This window comes from Agelaius phoeniceus, chromosome 2 (assembly GCF_051311805.1).
Source record: "Agelaius phoeniceus isolate bAgePho1 chromosome 2, bAgePho1.hap1, whole genome shotgun sequence".
Taxonomy (NCBI): Eukaryota; Metazoa; Chordata; class Aves; order Passeriformes; family Icteridae; genus Agelaius; species Agelaius phoeniceus.
Window position 1 is genome coordinate 1193313 of NC_135266.1, and position 19044 is coordinate 1212356.

At 52.6% G+C, this 19044-nt stretch overlaps 1 protein-coding gene across 1 annotated transcript; it reads left to right on the forward strand.

The window, feature by feature from the left end:
* The first annotated feature begins 12693 nt into the window (after window positions 1-12693).
* Window positions 12694-18138, forward strand: KCNE1 (potassium voltage-gated channel subfamily E regulatory subunit 1). The gene is made up of 2 exons (XM_054628364.2): window positions 12694-12883; window positions 17698-18138. Exons 1-2 carry the CDS (start codon window positions 12694-12696, stop codon window positions 18114-18116), a joined length of 609 nt encoding a protein of 202 aa, XP_054484339.2. The 3' UTR covers window positions 18117-18138.
* The last annotated feature ends 906 nt before the right edge of the window (window positions 18139-19044 follow it).

The window sequence follows — 19044 nt, forward strand, 5'->3', positions numbered from 1 at the left end:
TGAGGGGCACCTCTCTTTGACTCCTCTTCCAAGAGGTTCCCTCATCCCCCACAATTAAATCACGGCTGTCAACGTGTTTAATTAATTTGCCATCAGAAGCTTTATTACATTTAGTGAAGGATGGGAAGCACTGGGGATGTTAAAGCTCAGCTTTAACAGAGCTGGGTGGAGGAGAATTCCAAACAAACACCAACATCAAGGCAAAGGATTCGAGTGCTCCCCCAGCTCCCAGCCCCTCATCATTCCCAGTGCTCCCCACTGCCCAGAGCACTCCTGTGATGCTCACAGGTGGTTAAAGCTCCTAAATGGAGCAAGAATCCCATTGATTTGTTTCAGTTTGGGTTAAAAGGTGATGCCACGCTGAGCTTTTCGATGGGAGTGCAGCTGGACATAACAGCAGGATAAAGAACATCCCCCTGGTGAGATCTGCTGGAAAATATTTGGATGGACAAAGTGCTGCATTACTGGGCCTTGATTAATGCATGGTGTTTGGAAACAAAACTTTCCAAACAAAAGGAATAATGTGCTGGATCTGGCAGAGGGGTTGATCAACAGGAATTCACTTTTTCCATTTCCTTGTGTGGAACAAACAAAGGAGGCTTAAAATTAGTAAATCATTTAGTCATGGCATTAGGAATGGCATGGTGGGGTAATCACAGGGTTATGGAATTGCTGAGCTGGAAGGGACATTAGAGCTCACCCAGTGCCACCCCTGCCATGGCAGGGACACCTCCCACTGTCCCCAGTGTCCAGCCTGGCCTTGGGCACTGCCAGGGATGCAGGGGCAGCCCCAGCTGCTCTGGGAATTCCATCCCAGCCCCTGCCCACCCTGCCAGGGAACAATTTCCCCCTAATATCAAATTCCTCCTCCTGTCACTCCATCTCCTTGTAAAAAGTCCCTCTCCAGCCCTCCTGAGCCCCTTCAGGAACTGGAAATCTTCCGTGAGTTCCCCCTGGAGCTCTGATGATCCACAACATTTCCAGCAGAGCCCTAAACCCCAACCCCTCCCTGTACTGTCCATTTTTTTCTCTTCAGCCATAAAAGAAAGAAAGGAAAACACATTTATCAGTCATGCAAAGTGCAGCAGAAAGCTCAGGAGAAGGAAGGAGCTCTGAAGTTCAGAGAGCTTCGAAAGGCTGTGGTTGCCCCATTCTTGGAAGTGTCCCAGGCCAGGCTGGGCAGGACTGGGAGCAGCCTGGGACAGTGGAAGGTGTCCCTGCCATGGCAGGGGTGGAGGAGATGAGTTTTAAGGTAAAAAGTTCCAATTTGAGCAGTGCCAGGTGTTGGCAGGGGCAGCTGCAGCCTTGGGCACTGCAGGGAGCTCTGTCTGTCTCTGTCCCTCTGTCTCTGTCCCTGTCTCTGTTTCTGTCTCTTTGTCTCTGTCCGTCTGTCTCTGTCTCTGTCCCTCTGTCTCTCTGTCCCTGTCCCTGTCTCTGTCCCTCTGTCTCTCTCTGTCTCTGTCCCTGTCCCTGTCCCTCTGTCTCTGTCCCTGTCCTTCCTCAGACACTGAAGGCAGATGATCACTCCAAAATCAATTTATTACCATCACCATCAGCACTTCCCGCACCTCTCCCACACCTCAGCCCTGGCAGTTTTTAGTGCAGCAGGAGCTGAGGAGGAGCAGCCTGGGCCCAGCCTTGGAGAAGTTCCAGCCTCGGGGAAGTTCCATGGTGCTGACCTGCAGAGGGAAGAGAAGGATTTGCCTGGGAGAGGGGCTTAGTGTTCCCCTCCTCAGGCAGGTGCTGCTCCAGGTAAGGATTTCAATGCTGAGTGCATTTGCACCAGCTCAGCCCACACAGGCGAGCAGAGAGGCCGCACAAACACTGCCCTGAGCCCGTGTGCTGGCCAGGGAATGGCCCTGGAATCCCAGGATGGGAATCCTGGCAGGAACCTTACAGCCCATCCACTGCCACCCCACCATGGTGGGCACCTTCCAAAGGTCCAGGAGAAGTGTCCAAGGCCAGGCTGGAACAAGCTGGGATAGTGGAAATCCTACCCATGGAATTGGATGGTCCCTAAATCCCTCCCAAACCAAACCATTCCCAATCCCATGGCCTGGCTCCTCTGCTGCTGCTCAGGAAGGGATTTTGGGAGCAATTCCAACAGTTCTGGCTCTGCCTGGAGACCATGAATGAGGTTTGACTTCACTCACAGCACGCTTGGAATGAATTTGCTCCTCCTCAAATGGTTAAATCCTAAAATGGTTAAATCTTAAAATGGTTAAATCCATGGGAAATTGGGGTAAGGAGGGATGAGCAGCTCAGGACAGAGCAAATCTGTTCTTACACAAATCCACAGCAGTTCTCCAGTGAGGGCTGCAGGGGTGTAGCTGCACATCCAGGAGAACTCCTGACCCTCTCATTCCTCTGGGAATCACTGGAGCAGGAGCTCCCAAGGTGTGGGAAGGGTGGGAATTGGGAATCAGCTGCTGCTGCCCTGTCCGTGTGTGCTCAGGGCAAAACCAGCCCAGCAGGAAGACACACAGGGGCTGCCTGGAGAGAAAAGCTTATCTGGGCCCCACACCATAACACAGGCACTTGTAAAGAAGAGGAAATGAGATAAAGAAATTACTCAGGGCTGCTGCTGCCTCTGAAAAACTTCCTTGATAAGGGAGGCAAGGCTGGGGCTCACGTGCTGAGGGTGGTGTGGGCAGAGAGCTTCAGCTTCAGGGTAACACAAAAACCTTTCCCAGTTTTGCTTCTCAGGACAGGAGGCCCCCCTGCCCTGTGATTTGGCTCTTTTCCTGAATGTGAGGTATTTTTGAGGTTCTTCCTTGTGCATGGAGGACCCTCCTCTCCTGACATTCCTCAGTGAATTTGGTGCAAATTCCTGGGAGCTTGGAGGGGATCTTTGGACAGATCACTTTGTCAGGGTGCTGGGGGCAATTTGCCCATGGAAAGGGGAAAGGCCTTGGGAAGAGCTGCCCAGGGGACACCCAGCCCTGCAGGTGTCCCCTGCAGGTGGCACTGAGTGCTCTGGGCTGGGGACAAGGTGCCCATGGGGCACAGCTGGCACTGCATGGGCTGGCAGGGCTGGGCCAGAATCCTCAGGGATTTGGGGATTCTGGGATCTGCTGATAAAAAGGGGGGTACAAAATGCCCTCTGGGGTGGTTGGATTCTGGGGAGGAAAATCCAAAGGTTCCATGATATTTTTGCTGAAGGATCAAAGGAGATCAAACAGGTCAGGCTTTCAGTACTTTAAATGCTGGGAGGATGAACCAACCCCGAGGGATGTGATTCAGGTTGGACACTGGGGCTTGGAGCAGCCTGGGCCCATGGGAGGTGTCCTTGCCATGGCAGGGCTGGGACAAAATCATCTTTAAGGTCCCTTCCAACCCAACCCATTCTGGGCTTCTGTTTGCTCCTGGGATGTCTGTTTGAGTTTGGGATCCAGGGTCTCACCTTCCTCCCTCTGCTCAGCCTGTGGGAGCTGATAACCCCCATAACCTCACAGGGATCCCAGAATCCAGACTGGGTTGGGTTGGGAGGGACCTCAGAGCCCACCCAGTGCCACCCCTGCCATGGCAGGGACACCTCCCACTGTCCCCAGGGCCCAGCCTGGCCTTGGGCACTGCCAGGGATGCAGGGGCAGCCCCAGCTGCTCTGGGCACCCTGTGCCAGTGGGGGTGAGTTTGTGCCTCAGGGGAGGAACCCTCCCAGCACCCCTGGGAACAATGAACTCCAATTTTGGGTCAGCACTAATCCAAATTTCCTCTGTCTGGTCACTGAATCTGTGAGTGGTGATTGGTGGTGCCCCACCTGAACCATCCTCACCAAAACCAACTCTCCAGTCCCTGTGCCTCAGCTGAGGGCTCAGAGCTCCTCTGTAGGACCGGAATTCCTGCATTAAATTCCTGAATTTAATGGGATTCAATGGCTCTGGAAGCCTCCCCATCCAGCCCCTTCCAAAGCTGCAGCCATCAGCACATTTTTAATTTAACACTGTGGTTTTTTTTCCCCACTCTAAGCTGCATTTCAGTGGCAGGCTGCAGAGTGCAGCCAGTTTGCCCAGCTGCAGGAAATCCCAGCTCCAGTGCATTTGCTGCATCCCTGAGCTGTGGCCTCGCTGCTGCTGCCAAGGGAAGCTCTGGGTCCTGGCAGAGATCATGCAGAGAGGGGGGCCAGGTGCTCCAATCCCTTGTTTTTAGGGCTTTGGGGTTGTAATTAATTAATCAATTAATTAATTGTATTAATGCTGGGATAGCAGCAGGTGAATTATGTCCCCCTCTTGGCCATCCTTTGTAGGATTTTCCATCCTTGGAAAACCTCAATCCAAAATTATCTCTGCAGGGTTTGGGCTGAGCTGGAGGTGCCAGATCCCAAAGGGGCTGGCCAGGGCCTTTGGCAGCAGAGCTCTCCCATGGGGGGACACACTTGGGGTGGGGATGGAGCTGGAGAAGGACCTGGCCACCTCCTGTCCCCTGGGCTGGGCCAAGGGAGCAGAGCTGGGCCCAGCTCGGGGCACTGTGGGGCCAGAAACCAAATTATTCCTGAATGAAGTCTGAATTATTGAATGAATCCTGAAATATTGAATGAATTCTGAGGTATTTCTCCCTCCCTCCTGCTCAGGAGCCCAGAGAACTCTGCCAGGGAGGGTTTGTACAGCTCTGCTCCTTCTCCCTGGTTTTCAGAGGTTACCATGCCACAGATAAAGACTTGCACAGAAACATTTTAGACCTCGTCTATTCCTGTGCAAGGGCCACAGCAGCAGCTTCTTCAAGGAAAAGGGAAAATTCATTGAAAGAATAAAGTATTTTAACTTTAAAGTCAAATACACTTTAAAGTGTATTTAAATTTAAAGTGTCTGCTCCCCATTCTTATTTCAGTATTTCTTTCCTCAAAACAAAAATGAGGCTGATTTAAAACCCAAAGGCTTCCAGGAATGCAGTTTCAAGAGATCTGCAAGACCCTGTGCTGGGAAATGTCCTTTGTCACCTTGCAGAGAAAACTTCCTGAGGGATCCCATCACTCCACAGCTCGTCATTGACCTGGGCAAAATGAAATCTGTGCCTACTGACAGATCCAGGAGGGCAAAGAGGATTCCTACACCGAGTTGGAGCTCTTAAAAAATATATTAAATAACAATCTCCCAGTCACAGGTGCGGTCGAGGCCCCCTAAAGTCAAATAGAAGTTACAGATTTGCTTCTGGAACAATGGATCTGCTCTGGTGGGGACACAGCCCTGCCTGGGCTGGAGGTGACACTGCTGGGACTGGGAGGGGACTGGGGCCACACAGGCTCTGAGATCTCAGAGAATGAATTAAAATGGCCTAAAAGGTTTGGAAAGGACCTTAAAGATCATCCTATTCCATGGCAGGGACACCTCCCACTGTCCCAGGCTGCTCCAGCCCCAGTGTCCAGCCTGGCCTTGGGCACTGCCAGGGATCCAGGGATGGAATTCCATGCCAGCCCTGCCCACCCTGCCAGGGAACAATTCCTCATTGCCAAGATCCCACCCAGCCCTGCCCTCTGGCACTGGCAGCCATTCCCAGCTGGGTTTGGGCAGGGATCACCTTCCAGGGATGGCTCCGGAAGGAACCTGGACACAGGGAGTGAGTCCTGAGGGGATGGAATTCAAATCACAAGGGGAAGGCAGAAGGAATCAGACCAGGAATAATGAAATCTGGATTTGGGTTGGGAGGGAACTTAAAGCTCATCCCAATCTACCCCAGCCATGGCAGGGACACCTCCCACTGTCCCCAGTGTCCAACCTGGCCTTGGGCACTGCCAGGGATGCAGGGGCAGCCCCAGCTGCTCTGGGAATTCCATCCCAGCCCTGCCCACCCTGCCAGGGAGGAAATTGTTCCTAATATCTGATCTAAACCTGTAATTTTTCAGTTTGAGGCCATTCCCTGTGTGCTGTCCCTGCATGCCCTGGAAATTGTCTCTCTCCGGCTTTCCTGGGGCTCCTGCAGGCCCTGCAAGGCCACCCTGAGCTCAGCCCAAAGCTTCTCCTGTGCAGGTGAACAATCCCAGCTGTGCCAGCCTTTCCTCCCAGCAGAGCTGCTCCATCCCTCTGCCCATCCTGGAGCCTCCTCTGGGCTCTCTGCAGCAGCTCCAGCTCCTCCCTGGGCTGGGAATTCCCTCGCTGCCCCAGGAATGGAGCTGGGATGGCACCGGAGCTCAGCAGAGCCCCCCTGTCCCCACAGAGGGGTTCCCTCCCCTCCAGGCACCCTCTGCCCCCTCCCTGTGCCCTGTGGGGTGGGAAGGTGACCCCAGAGCTGCCTGGGGGACACCAGAGCCCTGCCCTGGCAGAAGGGGACAAGGAATGGCCCCAGTGCCCTCCTTGGGCCTGGCCTGTCCCCACAGCTCCCTGCCCTGGCACGGCCACCTCTGCCATCCCAGAGCCTCTGCTGTGAAAAACGCCAATCGCTTGTTTTTAAATTTTTAAAAGTTTAATAGTAATAAAATGGTTATAAAAATAGCACTATAATCAGAGTGATCAGAGAGTAATAATAATTTGGACAATCTGGATTAGGACAATATGAGACAATAAGAACAAAGAGTTACAGACAGTCCAGGTACCTTTTCTGGGCAGCACAAGCCCGAAAAAGGCCCCACGTTAACTGTTGCTTAAAAGCAACAGCCTGTTGCATATTCATACACCTCATCCATGATGCATAAATTCCATTCAAACACAGGATTCTGGCTGGGCAGTGTCAGCTGCTTCCTCTGAACCCTGACAGTGTCATCATGGCTGAGTGAGGCAGGAAGAAGTTCATTTCTCCTGATAATGGAGCAATAAATTCTCTTTCTCTGAAAGATTCAGGTGTCCTGTGGCTGCTATCCCACTGCAAGTACCTCATTCCTTTCTTAAAAAAATATCCCACATACATAGTTCCTATTTTAAATACAAAAGTTACCTTTTAACTACAAAACTGCATTTACCATCCTATGAAAATTAAAATGTTATAAGTATATATAATTATATATATATATTTATAAATATATGATATATAAGAATTGATTATATATATATAAAATATTATAAATAATAATTTATACATATATTTCATTATTATATATAATGTAATTATGTATAATTTATATATAATGATAAATTATTATTTATAAATATATAAATATATATTTATATAAAATATATATTTATATATGTCTATAATTTATGTATTTATAAATAATAATTAATAATTATATTATATAAAAGATATTATATATAATAATTATAAATATAAATATACTTGTTAAAATGTTAATACAGGACTACTAATCAACACAACAAAATGCATACAGTAAATCTCTGCACAGAGCCATCTAAGATGCACTTTTCCCATCTGCCATCCCAGATCCTTGCTCCTGTCCCACCCCGTTCCCAGGCACTCAGGGAAGAGTCAGGCTGGCCCAGGCAGTGGCAGGATCAGATTTTGTCCCAGATTTCCCCCACGAGGAGGAAGCAGGGCCTGACTGTGCTGTCACTGACCACCCACACCCTCCTCCTCCTCCTCCCCTTCCTCCTCCTCCCTCATGGATCTCTCCTGGATCCAGCTCACTGTGGCCGCCCCAGAGGGAGCCTTTGCTGCCCTAACCCCATTTCTGAGCCTCCTGCATTGCTGATTTCACCCATTTATTTCCTCAAATGGATTCATCCACAAGTGCACTTTCCCTAACCAGCCCCAGCCTGTCCTCCCACAGCTTTTCCTGGTGATGCTCCTGGGCTGGGTTAAACTCTGGGCACCTTTCAGTCATTTGGGGAGTTCAAGCACTCAGGCACAGCATTTCCTCACATCCCAGGGTTTTGGTGGCCGTGCTTGGCCTCAGACTGGTGCCACTGGTCTGGGGAAGGGAATCTCCTCCCCTTGTGACTCCTCCTGAGCCTGGGCCACCCCTTCAGCTTCTCCCTCTTTCTTCCTTGGCCCCCCTGCTCCTTTGCCAGGCTTTGAAATTCACCTGGAAGGGGGAATTCCCTGGGGGCTGTGAGAACAAGAGGATCAGATCCTGCTCCAGGTTCCCAGGTGTCACAGACATCTTTTATGAAAAATCCTTTCCTTAGGATTTTTCCTCCTGAGAAGCTGAGAGGCCTCAGGAACAAAATGCAAACCATGGTTATCTGCTGCTGTGGGATGCAACAGGGGCATCTGGGATTGGGCTCGTGTGGTTGTTTCTAATTAATGGCCAATCACAGCCCAGCTGGCTCTAACACAGAATCTGAGCCACAAACCTTTGTTATCATTCTTTCTTTTTCTATTCTTAGCCAGCCTTCTGATGAAATCCTTTCTTCTATTCTTTTAGTATAGTCTTAATATAATATATATCATAAAATAATAAATCAGCCTTCTGAAACGTGGAGTCAGATCCTCATCTCTTCCCTCATCCTGGGACTCCTGTGAACACCACCACACCCAGGGGCAGGGGAGAACTGGGCTGCCCTGGAGGGGGAAACTGAGCAGGCAGAAAGGCAGATTGCACCAGAGATTTGTGCCAGTGTAGGAAATGAATCCCGCAGGCTGCTCCCTCACTGAGATGCAGCAACAGCTGAGGCAGGGGAAGCAGGGGCTGCACCCTCACCCTGAGGGAAAATGCAATAAAGCACTGGGAAAGTGGGCAGCAAGGAAATGCTGAGACATTTTCATCCATTTGTTTAAATTGATGCCTCCATCACCTCCTCAATTCCTCTCTCCAGCTGCTGCCCAGGCAACAGCAGCCGGCAAAGAGTGTCAGGAAAGGAGGGGCCATCCTATCCCATTGTCCCATCCCACCCCACCCCAATCCCAATCCCATCCCATCCCATCCATCCCAATCCTTCCCAACCCATCCCATCCCAATCTGAATCTGAATCTAATCCCATCCCATCCAATCCCACCCATCCCATCAATCCCATCCCAACCTACGCCATCCAAATCATTTCTATCCCATGCCAATCCCAATCCCAATCCCAATCTAAATCCAACCCATCCCAATCCCTCCCAACCCACCCCATCCCAATCTGAATCTGAATCCAATCCCATCCCATTTTATCCCACCCCATCCCATCCCATCCCATCCCATCCCATCCCATCCCATCCCATCCCAATCTCAATCCAATCCAATCCAATCCAATCCAATCCATCCCAAACTGAATATGAATCCAACCCTATCCCACTGATCCCATCCCAACCCATCCCATCCCATGGATCCCATCCCATCCAACCATATCCCATCAATCCAATCCCAGTCCCCATCCCCATCCCCATCCCAATCCCAATCCCAGTCTCAATCCAATCCCATCCAATCCATTACTATCCATCCCATCCCATTGTCCCATCCCACCCCATCTCATCCCATAAATCCCATCCCATTCCTGTTTAGTGCAGCTGATGAGGGTCTGGGGGCCACTGTCCCTGCCAGGACCATGGGATGGGATGGACTGGGATGTGCCCTGGCCCAGGAATACTGAGGGGACGTCACCCCATGGGATGGGAATGCTGAGGGGATGTCACCCCATGGGATGGATGGGAATGCTGAGGGGATGTCACCCCATGGATGGGTGGGAATGCTGAGGGGATGTCACCCCATGGGATGGATGGGAATGCTGAGGGGATGTCACCCCATGGATGGGATGGGAATGCTGAGGGGACATCACCCCATGGATGGGCGGGAATGCTGAGGGGATGTCACCCCATGGGATGGGATGGGATGTGTGGGATCTCAGCACATCGTTCCCGATGTCCAGAGATGCCAGGAGAACCCTTGGGGGTCTCGAAAATCCTGGAATGTTGCCAAGAGTGTTTGGTGGCTTGATTTTGATCCATCCACAGAAGTAACAAGAGTCTGAGGACAAGAGAATCACTTTAGAGTACAAGGTGTAAAAGAGACACATTTAGAGGGTGAGATATAGACTTTAAGGTTTTTGGTACAGGGGGGTTATGGAGACAAGATGGAGGGATCAGGGCGTGTCTTGTCCTTCTTCTTTCTTCTTCTTGTCTTCCATCTCCTGTGATGATGTTGGCACTTAGAGATTGGTTTCTGGTGAAGGTGCACTTGCTAACATGGGCGAAAAGCATTGGGAAATAAAGGTAAATATTGTATACGTAGGTTTTAGTATAAAAAGACATGACCGCCCCGTGGGTGGTCAGAGAGTGCCTGTGACTGCCTGCAGATCAGACCTCTGTTGGGCAGACAGAAAATTTTTGTAGATAAGAAATAATAAACAACCTGAAGACCGAAAGCTGAAGAGTCCAGACTCATCCTTTGCATCGCGCCCACCAAAGAACCACTCTACCCGTGTCGGGGCAGAGACAGACAGCCGGACCCGACAGGGATGGGATGGGATGGGATGGGATGGGATGGGAATGCTGAGGGGATGTTTGTCACCCCATGGAATGGGAACGCTGAGGGGATGTCACCCCATGGCTGGATGGGAATGCTGAGGGGATGTTTGTCACCCCATGGAATGGGAATGCTGCGAGGATGTCACCCCACAGCAGCACCATCCTCTGCAGGAGCTCAGATGGATCTTTCAGCGCTGACAAATTCATTTTGTAGCTCCCAGGTGGGCACTGGTGAGCTCCCCGTGGCTCAGCGGTGACCACAGAGCTTCTCCCTCCCGTGGGAAGCACAGGGTCAGATTTGGGGTGGTTTTTGAGGTTTTGGGGGTGGCTGCAGGGAGCCAGTGCTCCCTCCAGGGAGGTGTTTGAGGGGAGCCCTGAAATGACCCCCCCCTTCCTCCTGCCAGCCCAAAATGTGCAATATTCCAGGGGGATGGAGCTCGGGGAGTGCCAGGGCAGGGGCCAGGGCAGCACCTCTGGGAATGTCCCAGCCCCGGAGCCCTCCTGGAGCAGCCTGAGCTCAGAGCTCCCAGGGGTGCAGCACCCAGGGAGGGGCTGGGGCTGTGCCTGGAGGGATTTAGGTTGGATTTCAGGGCAAGGTTGTTGCCCAGAGGGTGCTGGCACTGCCCAGGCTGCCCAGGGAATGGGCACGGCCCCGAGGCTGCCACAGCTCCAGGAGCCTTTGGCCAGCGCTGCCAGGGATGCCCAGGCTGGGCTTGCTGGGCTCTGGGCAGGGCAGGGCTGGCACTGGGGGATCCCTCTGGGTCATTCCCACTCGGGAATTCCAGGGTTCCCTCTCTCCTGTGCTGCTCTGGCTGCACATTTCCCATGCCAGGAGCTGCGGTGCCCCCTCAGCACCTCCCACCTGGGCACCTGCCCGGGCACGGCTCTGCTGCCCTCCCTCCTTCCCTCCTTCCCTCCTCCTCCTCCTCCTCCTCCTCCTCCCAGCCCGGCTTTTCCCTGCTCCCTGTGCCAGGACGGGACAGTGACAGCGGGCTGGTGGCAGCAGCAGCCAGAGCCAGCTCAGCCCCAGAGCCACCCCAGGGTGGCATCTGCCCCTTGCCCAGGAGGGGCTGGAGCCCCCCAGGTGTGTCCGGGCACCCGGGACGGGAGCGGGGCTGGGGAAAATGGGAATGGGCAGGAGCCGGGAGCTCAGCAGAGCCGAACCCATGGAGGAGCAGAGCCGGGCTGCCCTGCCGGGGTTTGGCCGCTGCTCCAGCCCTGCCGGGCTCGCTCCCCGAGGCTGCTGCAGCCCGGGATTCGCCGGGATGGGTGGGATCAGGGAGGAGTGACGGGGTTCCACCCTGGAATAGCGGGATATCTGCAGGCTGTGTGCGAGAAAACTGAATGTCTGCCTTGTGAGCAGAGAAAGGGGGGGTTTGGGGACAACTCACTGGGGGTTTGGGGACAATTCAGTGCCCAGTGAGGTTGGATGGGATTGATGGGATGGGTTTGGATTTATCTTCAGCTTGGGATGGGATGGGATGGGATGGGAGAGATTGGGATGGGATGGGATAATGGGATGGGATGGGATACTGGGATGGGATCTCTATTTGCTGTTATCTACATGCTATTGCAAGAAATCTGAATTTCTGCCTTGTGAGCAGAGAAAAGTGGGGGTTTGGGGACAATTCAGTGCCCAATGAGGTTGGATGGGATTGATGGGATGGGGTTGGATTCATCTTCAGCTTGGGATGGGATGGGAGAGATTGGAGTGGATGGGATTGGATTGAGATTGGGATGGGATAATAGGATGGGATATCTATATGCTGTTATCTACATGCTGTGTACAAGAAATCTGAATTTCTGCCTTGTGAGCAGAGAAAAGTGAGGGTTTGGGGACAATTCAGTGCCCAATGAGGTTGGATGGGATGAGTTGGGATGGGATTGATGAGATGGGGTTGGATTCATCTTCAGCTTGGGATGGGATGGGAGAGATTGGGGTGGGATGGGATAATGGCATGGGATGGGATATCTATATGCTGTTATCTACATGCTATTGTAAGAAAACTGAATTTTTGGCTGGTGAGCAGAGAAAAGTGGGGGTTTGGGGACAATTCACTGTGGGTTTTTGGGGACAATTCAGTGGGATGTGGGGACAATTCCATGCCCCCACTGCACAGGTGCTGCCCTTTAACTAAAGCCACGCCAGGAGCTGCGGTGGTGCTGCCAGGGTGAGCAGGGAAGGACGGGCCAGGGCAGGCAGGGGAGGCTCTCCCAGCCAGGTGGGGCTGCAGGAGGTGTTTGCAGAGCCCAGAGCTGCAGATCCCTCCCTGCAGCACCTCTCCCTCCCTCCCTCCCTGCCAGCTGGGGCAGGAGCAGTGCCCTGGATGCTGCCCTGGGTTGCAAAATTCCCGGCAGTGGGGTGAGGAAATGGGGCTCCCTTGTGCAATGGGGACGGTGTCAGAGCCACTCATCCCTGAAGGAATGGCAGGGAAACAAGCCAGGGAGGTCACTGGATCCTTCATGGCACTGCAGGAGCACCAGGGCGTTTGGGAGGCAGAGAGTCTGGGAGGTGGGAGATGTGCTGTGCTGATTTTTGCTCGGAGAGCAGCACAGGCTTTGTTTCTGTGTCACCAAACCACAGGAAATGGTGATAAAGCTGTGTTTTCTAAAGGTGAGTGTTCCTCTAAGCTGCCTGGCTTTCTGGGGCTGGCTGCTGATGCTTTTGGCAGCAATAGGAGAGAGGGCTGGAGATGTTTGCTTGGTGGAAATGGAAATAGTGGCGCTCTGATGTGGGAGAGCTGAGAAAACGCTGCTAAAATCTGTCACTGCACATCCAGCTCTGTTTGTGTGCTAAAAATCACATTGAAACTTCAGGGAGTTTCAAAAAGTTTCAAAAGCAGAGAGGAGAAACAGAGGCAGCCAAGAGTCAGTTTTTATGGAATCCTGGAATAGTTTGGGCTGGGAGGGACCTCAAAACCCACCCAGTGCCACCTCCCACTGTCCCAGGCTGCTCCAACCCCAGTGTCCAACCTGGCCTTGGGCACTGCCAGGGATCCAGGGATGGAATTCCAGCCCAGCCCCTCATTTCCATCACAGGGAAATGAGGGACTGGAATGGCAATCTACCAGTTGGGAGCCATTCCCTGGGTGCTGTCCCTGCATGCCCTGGAAATTGTCTCTCTGCAGCTTTCCTGGGGCTCCTGCAGGCCCTGCAAGGCCACCCTGAGCTCAGCCCAAAGCTTCTCCTGTGCAGGTGAACAATCCCAGCTGTGCCAGCCTTTCCTCCCAGCAGAGCTGCTCCATCCCTCTGCCCATCCTGGAGCCTCCTCTGGGCTCTCTGCAGCTCCTCCCAGTGCTCGAGGACAAAATTCCTGTTGAGCTCCAAAGCTGAGGATCACAGATTTTAGGTGCATTCCAGGACAGAAAATTCCCTTTTCCCATTTAAACTCTGGTGGCAGCAGCAGCCTCTGGCAGCACCTGGAGATCAGCCCAGCCCAGACAGGGCAGGAAGGGCTGGGCTGGAGCTGAAGGTGCCCACTGGGCTGGGTGCCCTCCACTGGGAGCAGGATCCAGGGTGAGGGAGCAGGACCCAGGTTCTGGGAGCAGGATCCAGGTTCAGGGATCATTATCCAGGCTCTGAGAGCAGGATCTAGGTTTTGGGAGCAGGATCCATGTTCAGGGATCATTATCCAGGCTATGGGATCAGGATCCAGGCTCTGGGATCATTATCCAGGCTGTGGGAGCAGGATCCATGTTCAGGGATCATTATCCAGGCTGTGGGAGCAGGATCCAGCCCCTTTGGAGCACACAGAGCCTTGTGCTGTGCCTTGGCTGGGGAGCAGCCAGTGCCAGTCAGGGGGTGCCAGTCAGCCCTGCCATCCCCACAGCTGGCAGCAGCTCCATGAGGTGCCAGATCCAGCTGCAATTCCCTGTGTTTGGAGTCCAAAGCCACTCTGCAGCTCTGCTGTGCCATTCCCATGGCCTCAGCTCCCAGGGAGGCACCAGGAGCTCTCCAGAGCCTCCCTTGGCCTCTGCACACCCAGCTGGGCTCAGAACCCTGGGGTGGCTTTGGCAGCCCAGGGCTGCAGGGATCAGGGCCAGGCCATAAAATCACAGAATCCCAGACAGGTTTGGGTTGGGAGGGAGCTCAGAGCCCACCCAGTGCCACCCCTGCCATGGCAGGGACACCTCCCACTGTCCCAGGCTGCTCCAATGTCCCCAGTGCCCAACCTGGCCTGGGATGGAACTGCAAAAACCTGGAGAGAGAAAATTCCCAAGGCCTGGAGGGGCAGGAGCCAGGGAATGGCTGCCAGTGCCAGAGGGCAGGGCTGGATGGGATCTTGGCAATGAGGAATTGTTCCCTGGCAGGGTGGGCAGGGGCTGGGATGGAATTCCATCCCTGGATCCCTGGAATGTTCAGTTCCAGGTTGGACACTGGGGCTGGAGCAGCCTGGGACAGTGGGAGGTGTCCCTGCCATGGCAGGGGTGGCACTGGGTGGGCTCTGAGGTCCCTCCCATCCCAAACCATTCCAGGATTCCACGAGAATTCCCCACCCTGTGCTGAATTTCTCAGCCTCAGACCCGTGAGTGTTCAGACAAAGAGTTCACAGTGAAAATCAGCACGAGGGGTCATTAATTAACAATTAATTCCTGTGTGTGCCCCCCTCCATGCCTGCAGGAGCTGTGCTCCCTTGGCTGTGAATACTCTAGGGAAATGTTCTCCTCCTGAGGGACACTGGGGACAAGAGCAGAGCCCTGGCTCTGTCCCTCTCTTTCAGCAGCTCCTTGTGCAGATTTATTCCCCAGCAAGGCACAAACAAAGCCCAGGAAGGCTCCAGGTACCTGCTGTTCCTGCAGGGTCATTCCCAGCCGAGCTCCCTCCCATGCAGAGCTCCTGGGAGAGCTCCCTGAGCTGCCACCATGCCCTGCCACAGGTGTCACTCCTGCCCCTTTCAGCCTGCATGGACTCGAAATGGTTCTGAGGAACTTCCTCCTCCAAATCCCCACACAACAATGGCTGAGTGTTCTGGAGAAGGATTTGCAGAGCTGCTCCCGTGGATTTACAGCTCTGGGAAGCCCTGAGAGCCACCCAGGGGTGCTAAGGTCACCCTGAGTGACAATGCCCCATTCAGGTGGTCCAGGGACATTGGGGTGCTCTTTTTCCAGACTCTGGGCTGTCAGTCATGGATGAGGAAAGGCTGGCACGGCTGGGATTGTTCACCTGCACAGGAGAAGCTTTGGGCTGAGCTCAGGGTGGCCTTGCAGGGCCTGCAGGAGCCCCAGGAAAGCTGGAGAGAGACAATTTCCAGGGGATGCAGGGACAGCACCCAGGGAATGGCTGCCAGTGCCAGAGGGCAGGGCTGGGTGGGATCTTGGCAATGAGGAATTGTTCCCTGGCAGGGTGGGCAGGGGCTGGGCTGGAATTCCACCCCTGGATCCCTGGCAGTGCCCAAGGCCAGGCTGGACACTGGGGACAGTGGGAGGTGTCCCTGCCATGGCAGGGGTGGCACTGGGTGGGCTTTGAGGTCCCTTCCTACCCCAAAATGATTTTATGATTTGATGTTGCCTGGCTGCTGAGGATTTGGGAATGCAGTGCTGACACTGGACAGGATTCCTCTCATTAAGGTGGATTGGAAAAGGAAAAGGGCCCTTGAGCCTCCTGTGTGAGACTGGCAGAGCAGAGGCTGTGCCTGGGAGGCTTTGGCCTTCCAGAAGCTTCTGGGCGTCCCCATCTCCTGCTCCTGGAGCTGTGGCAGCCTCGGGGCCGTGCCCATTCCCTGGGCAGCCTGGGCAGTGCCAGCACCCTCTGGGCAAGAACCTTGCCCTAAAACCCAACCTAAATCCCTCCAGGCCTGGCCCCAGCCCTTCCCTGGTGCTGTCCCTGTGCCAGAGCAGAGACTGGAGCTGTCCCCCTGGCTGGGACCCTCCTCCTGCTGGGGGGCTCAGGGAGGGAGTCCTGAACCCCAAACAGCAGCAGGGAGCTCGGGGTGAGATCTGAGCCAGCCCCACACCAGCACAGAGCAACTGTGCAGCCCAAGGGGCTTTTGGAGGTGCTGCTGGGAATGGACTCAGCCCTAGCTGGGTTGCAGGTGGGAGATGAGAGGAGCTCTCCACACTGAACTGATGCTTTGTGCACGCTGACCCAGAGCAGAGACTGGGCAGAGCTAAAGAATAAAGCAGGGATTTATTAAAATAATAAAGATTAAATAAACTATAATTTAGTAATAAATTATTATGACATTATATAACATATTATAATTTTATATTATATATAATATATATAATATATAAAATATATCAAAATATAAATATATATTTTTAATATTAATATATATTTAAATATTAATATATGTAAATTTAATATTATAATATTATAATGAATGTAATAATTTAACAATAAAATTTAATAATTTATTAAAATAAATTTTAATAAATATTTTTATAGACATTTATTTAAAGGCCTCCATGGATGCACCTTGGGCAGCACCAGAGCCCAGCCAGGGCTGCACCCAAGATGAACCAAAATGGCCCCAAAATGCACGGCCGGGCACGGGCTCTGTCCCTGGGATCAGTTCTGCTCCATTTGCATCTTGCAGTTCATTGTCCCATTCCAGCTTTAGCCCCTGCAGTCCCACCCTGCTTGTTTTTCTCTCTCCAATTCTCTGTTGTTTATATCTTGTTTTTCTCTCTTCAATTCTCCCTTGTTTACCCTTTTTGGGCCTGGAGCTTGTACCAGTTGTCCTTGTACAAGCTGGAAAAGGATTGCTCTGTCTCCCTGCCCTGTGAAGAGAACTGACTCACACTTGAAGCTCAGATATACACACTAAAGCAGCAAAGAACCTGACAAATATGGAAGCTAAAATTAAGGCATCACACCCAGGCTCTCAAATCCCCCACTGAGGAGGGGAACCAGGAAAGGGAGACAGAGGAAATCCCATCTTTATCTGTGGGATTCATCAAAGAAGTATTTTCTGTTCAAGAGAGAGGGGGAAATGTGGGAAATGGATTTGTGGAGAAATCTCAAAGCCTCACAGAAGGCTCACACAGTGTGCACCTGTATGAAAACCTTGAGACAAGAAATGCTGACTTAGAAATGCCATGGATTAGGACAGACATTGCTGAGAGAGAAATGGAGCTGGAAACAAATTTCAGAGGATGGCCTTGCAAATAAGACTGGATAGTCTGGAGAAACAGAACAATGAAAGACAAAATGTAGTGGGACCCATGAGGGGTAATTTTAGATGATTGGCTTTAAGGCTAAAGGTGTGGCTAAAGGTGATAGGCCAAGAAACATTTATAGTGTAGTGTAATTAGGAAATGGCTTCTGATTGTGAATTATAACATCTGTATTGTCTCACCCTTCTCATGAGACAGAAAATGGAATAAAGGTTTTTAAAACACCTCTCAGTTACCCCATCTCTGGGTCAGAAAAGAGCTGAATCCAACATTTATCTCATGCCACCCCCTGACTTTTATCCTTTTCCAGCCAAAGTAAGGAAGAATTGCCAAGGACAGAAATCCCAAATGCTGGCGCTGTCGAACACCACGGCCCTGAACCTGCTCCTCTCCAAACTGCTCCAGGAGTGCCTGGAACGCTCCAACAGCTCAGCTCCTCCCCAGGAGAGCAGCGCCAGCGACAGCCTGGCCATCATCTACGTGCTGCTGATGCTGGGGCTCTTTGGCTTCTTCAGCGTGGGGGTGATGGTGACCAACCTGCGGGCGCGGCGCCTCGAGGGGCCCCGCGACCCCTACAACACCTACATCGCCACGGACGCCTGGCACAGGAAGGACAGGGAGTACCTCCAGGCCAAGATCCTCGAGAGTTACAAGCTCTGCTGTGTCCTGGAGAACCAGCTGGCCGTGGAGCAGCCATCCAGGAAGATCCCTGAGGAGAAATCTTCCTAGGGAAAGGGGACAAGGATGGAGCGCGGCGCGGGGACGATGTAAGCGGGGCCTGCTGTGGGCCAGGGGAGCTGCTGGTCCTTGTGCAGAGCCACGGGGGCTGGCCAGGCTGTAGGGGCAGTGCTGGTGAAGCTGATGGATCTGGGAGATGCCAGTGCTGCCCCAGAGCCTGGCATGGCCATCGTGTGGGAATCACCGTGAGGCAACATCGGGGATCGCATGGAGCACCACGGACTCATCAGCTTCACCTCCTGCGCCAGGGCCTCATCCCTCACAGGGCAGGGATGGATGGGATCTTGGGAATGAATCTGCCCTGGCACAGGGTGCCCAGAGCAGCTGGGGCTGCCCCTGGATCCCTGGCAGTGCCCAAGGCCAGGCTGGGCACTGGGATTGGAGCAGCCTGGGACAGTGGGAAGTGTCCCTGCCATGGGAATGGGATGGATTTGATCTCCCTTCCAATCTCAGGATTCTCTGATTCTCCAAAAAGCAAATCTTGGTGTTGCTGGTGTGAAATTAGAGCCTAATTAGGGCCTAATTAGAACCAAACACAGGGCAGAGGTGTTAATTGCCAAGCATGGCTTAGACAATCGTTTTCTAGAGAGACCAAATTCTCCCAAAAAACAGCAGCTGAAAGATTTCATTTGCATTTTTGTCCAGTTTAGAATAATGATTTTATAAATTGTACAGTGCTGTGCTAACCTGTTTCCTTCAGAATCATGCCCCTCTTACTGATAAAATATTAGGAAAAGATTCCCAATTTTTTGTCTGAAAAATATCTCCATGGAAGAACACAGACTTTGGAGGGACTTTAGTGACTGTGATAGATGTGGCACTTGGGGACATGGTCAATGCTGGGTTAAGGGCTGGACTCAAAGGTCTGGGAGGGCTTTTCCAAACTTCAGATTCCAGGATTCTGATTCCTAGCAGGTCT

Excerpts from the sequence above, each read along its gene's own strand:
- KCNE1 (XM_054628364.2), top strand. The coding sequence starts at position 12,694 with ATGGCAGGGAAACAAGCCAGGGAGGTCACTGGATCCTTCATGGCACTG. Across the intron at positions 12,884-17,697 it reads TAAAGCTGTGTTTTCTAAAG|CCAAAGTAAGGAAGAATTGC; the intron begins GTGAGTGTTCCT and ends ATCCTTTTCCAG.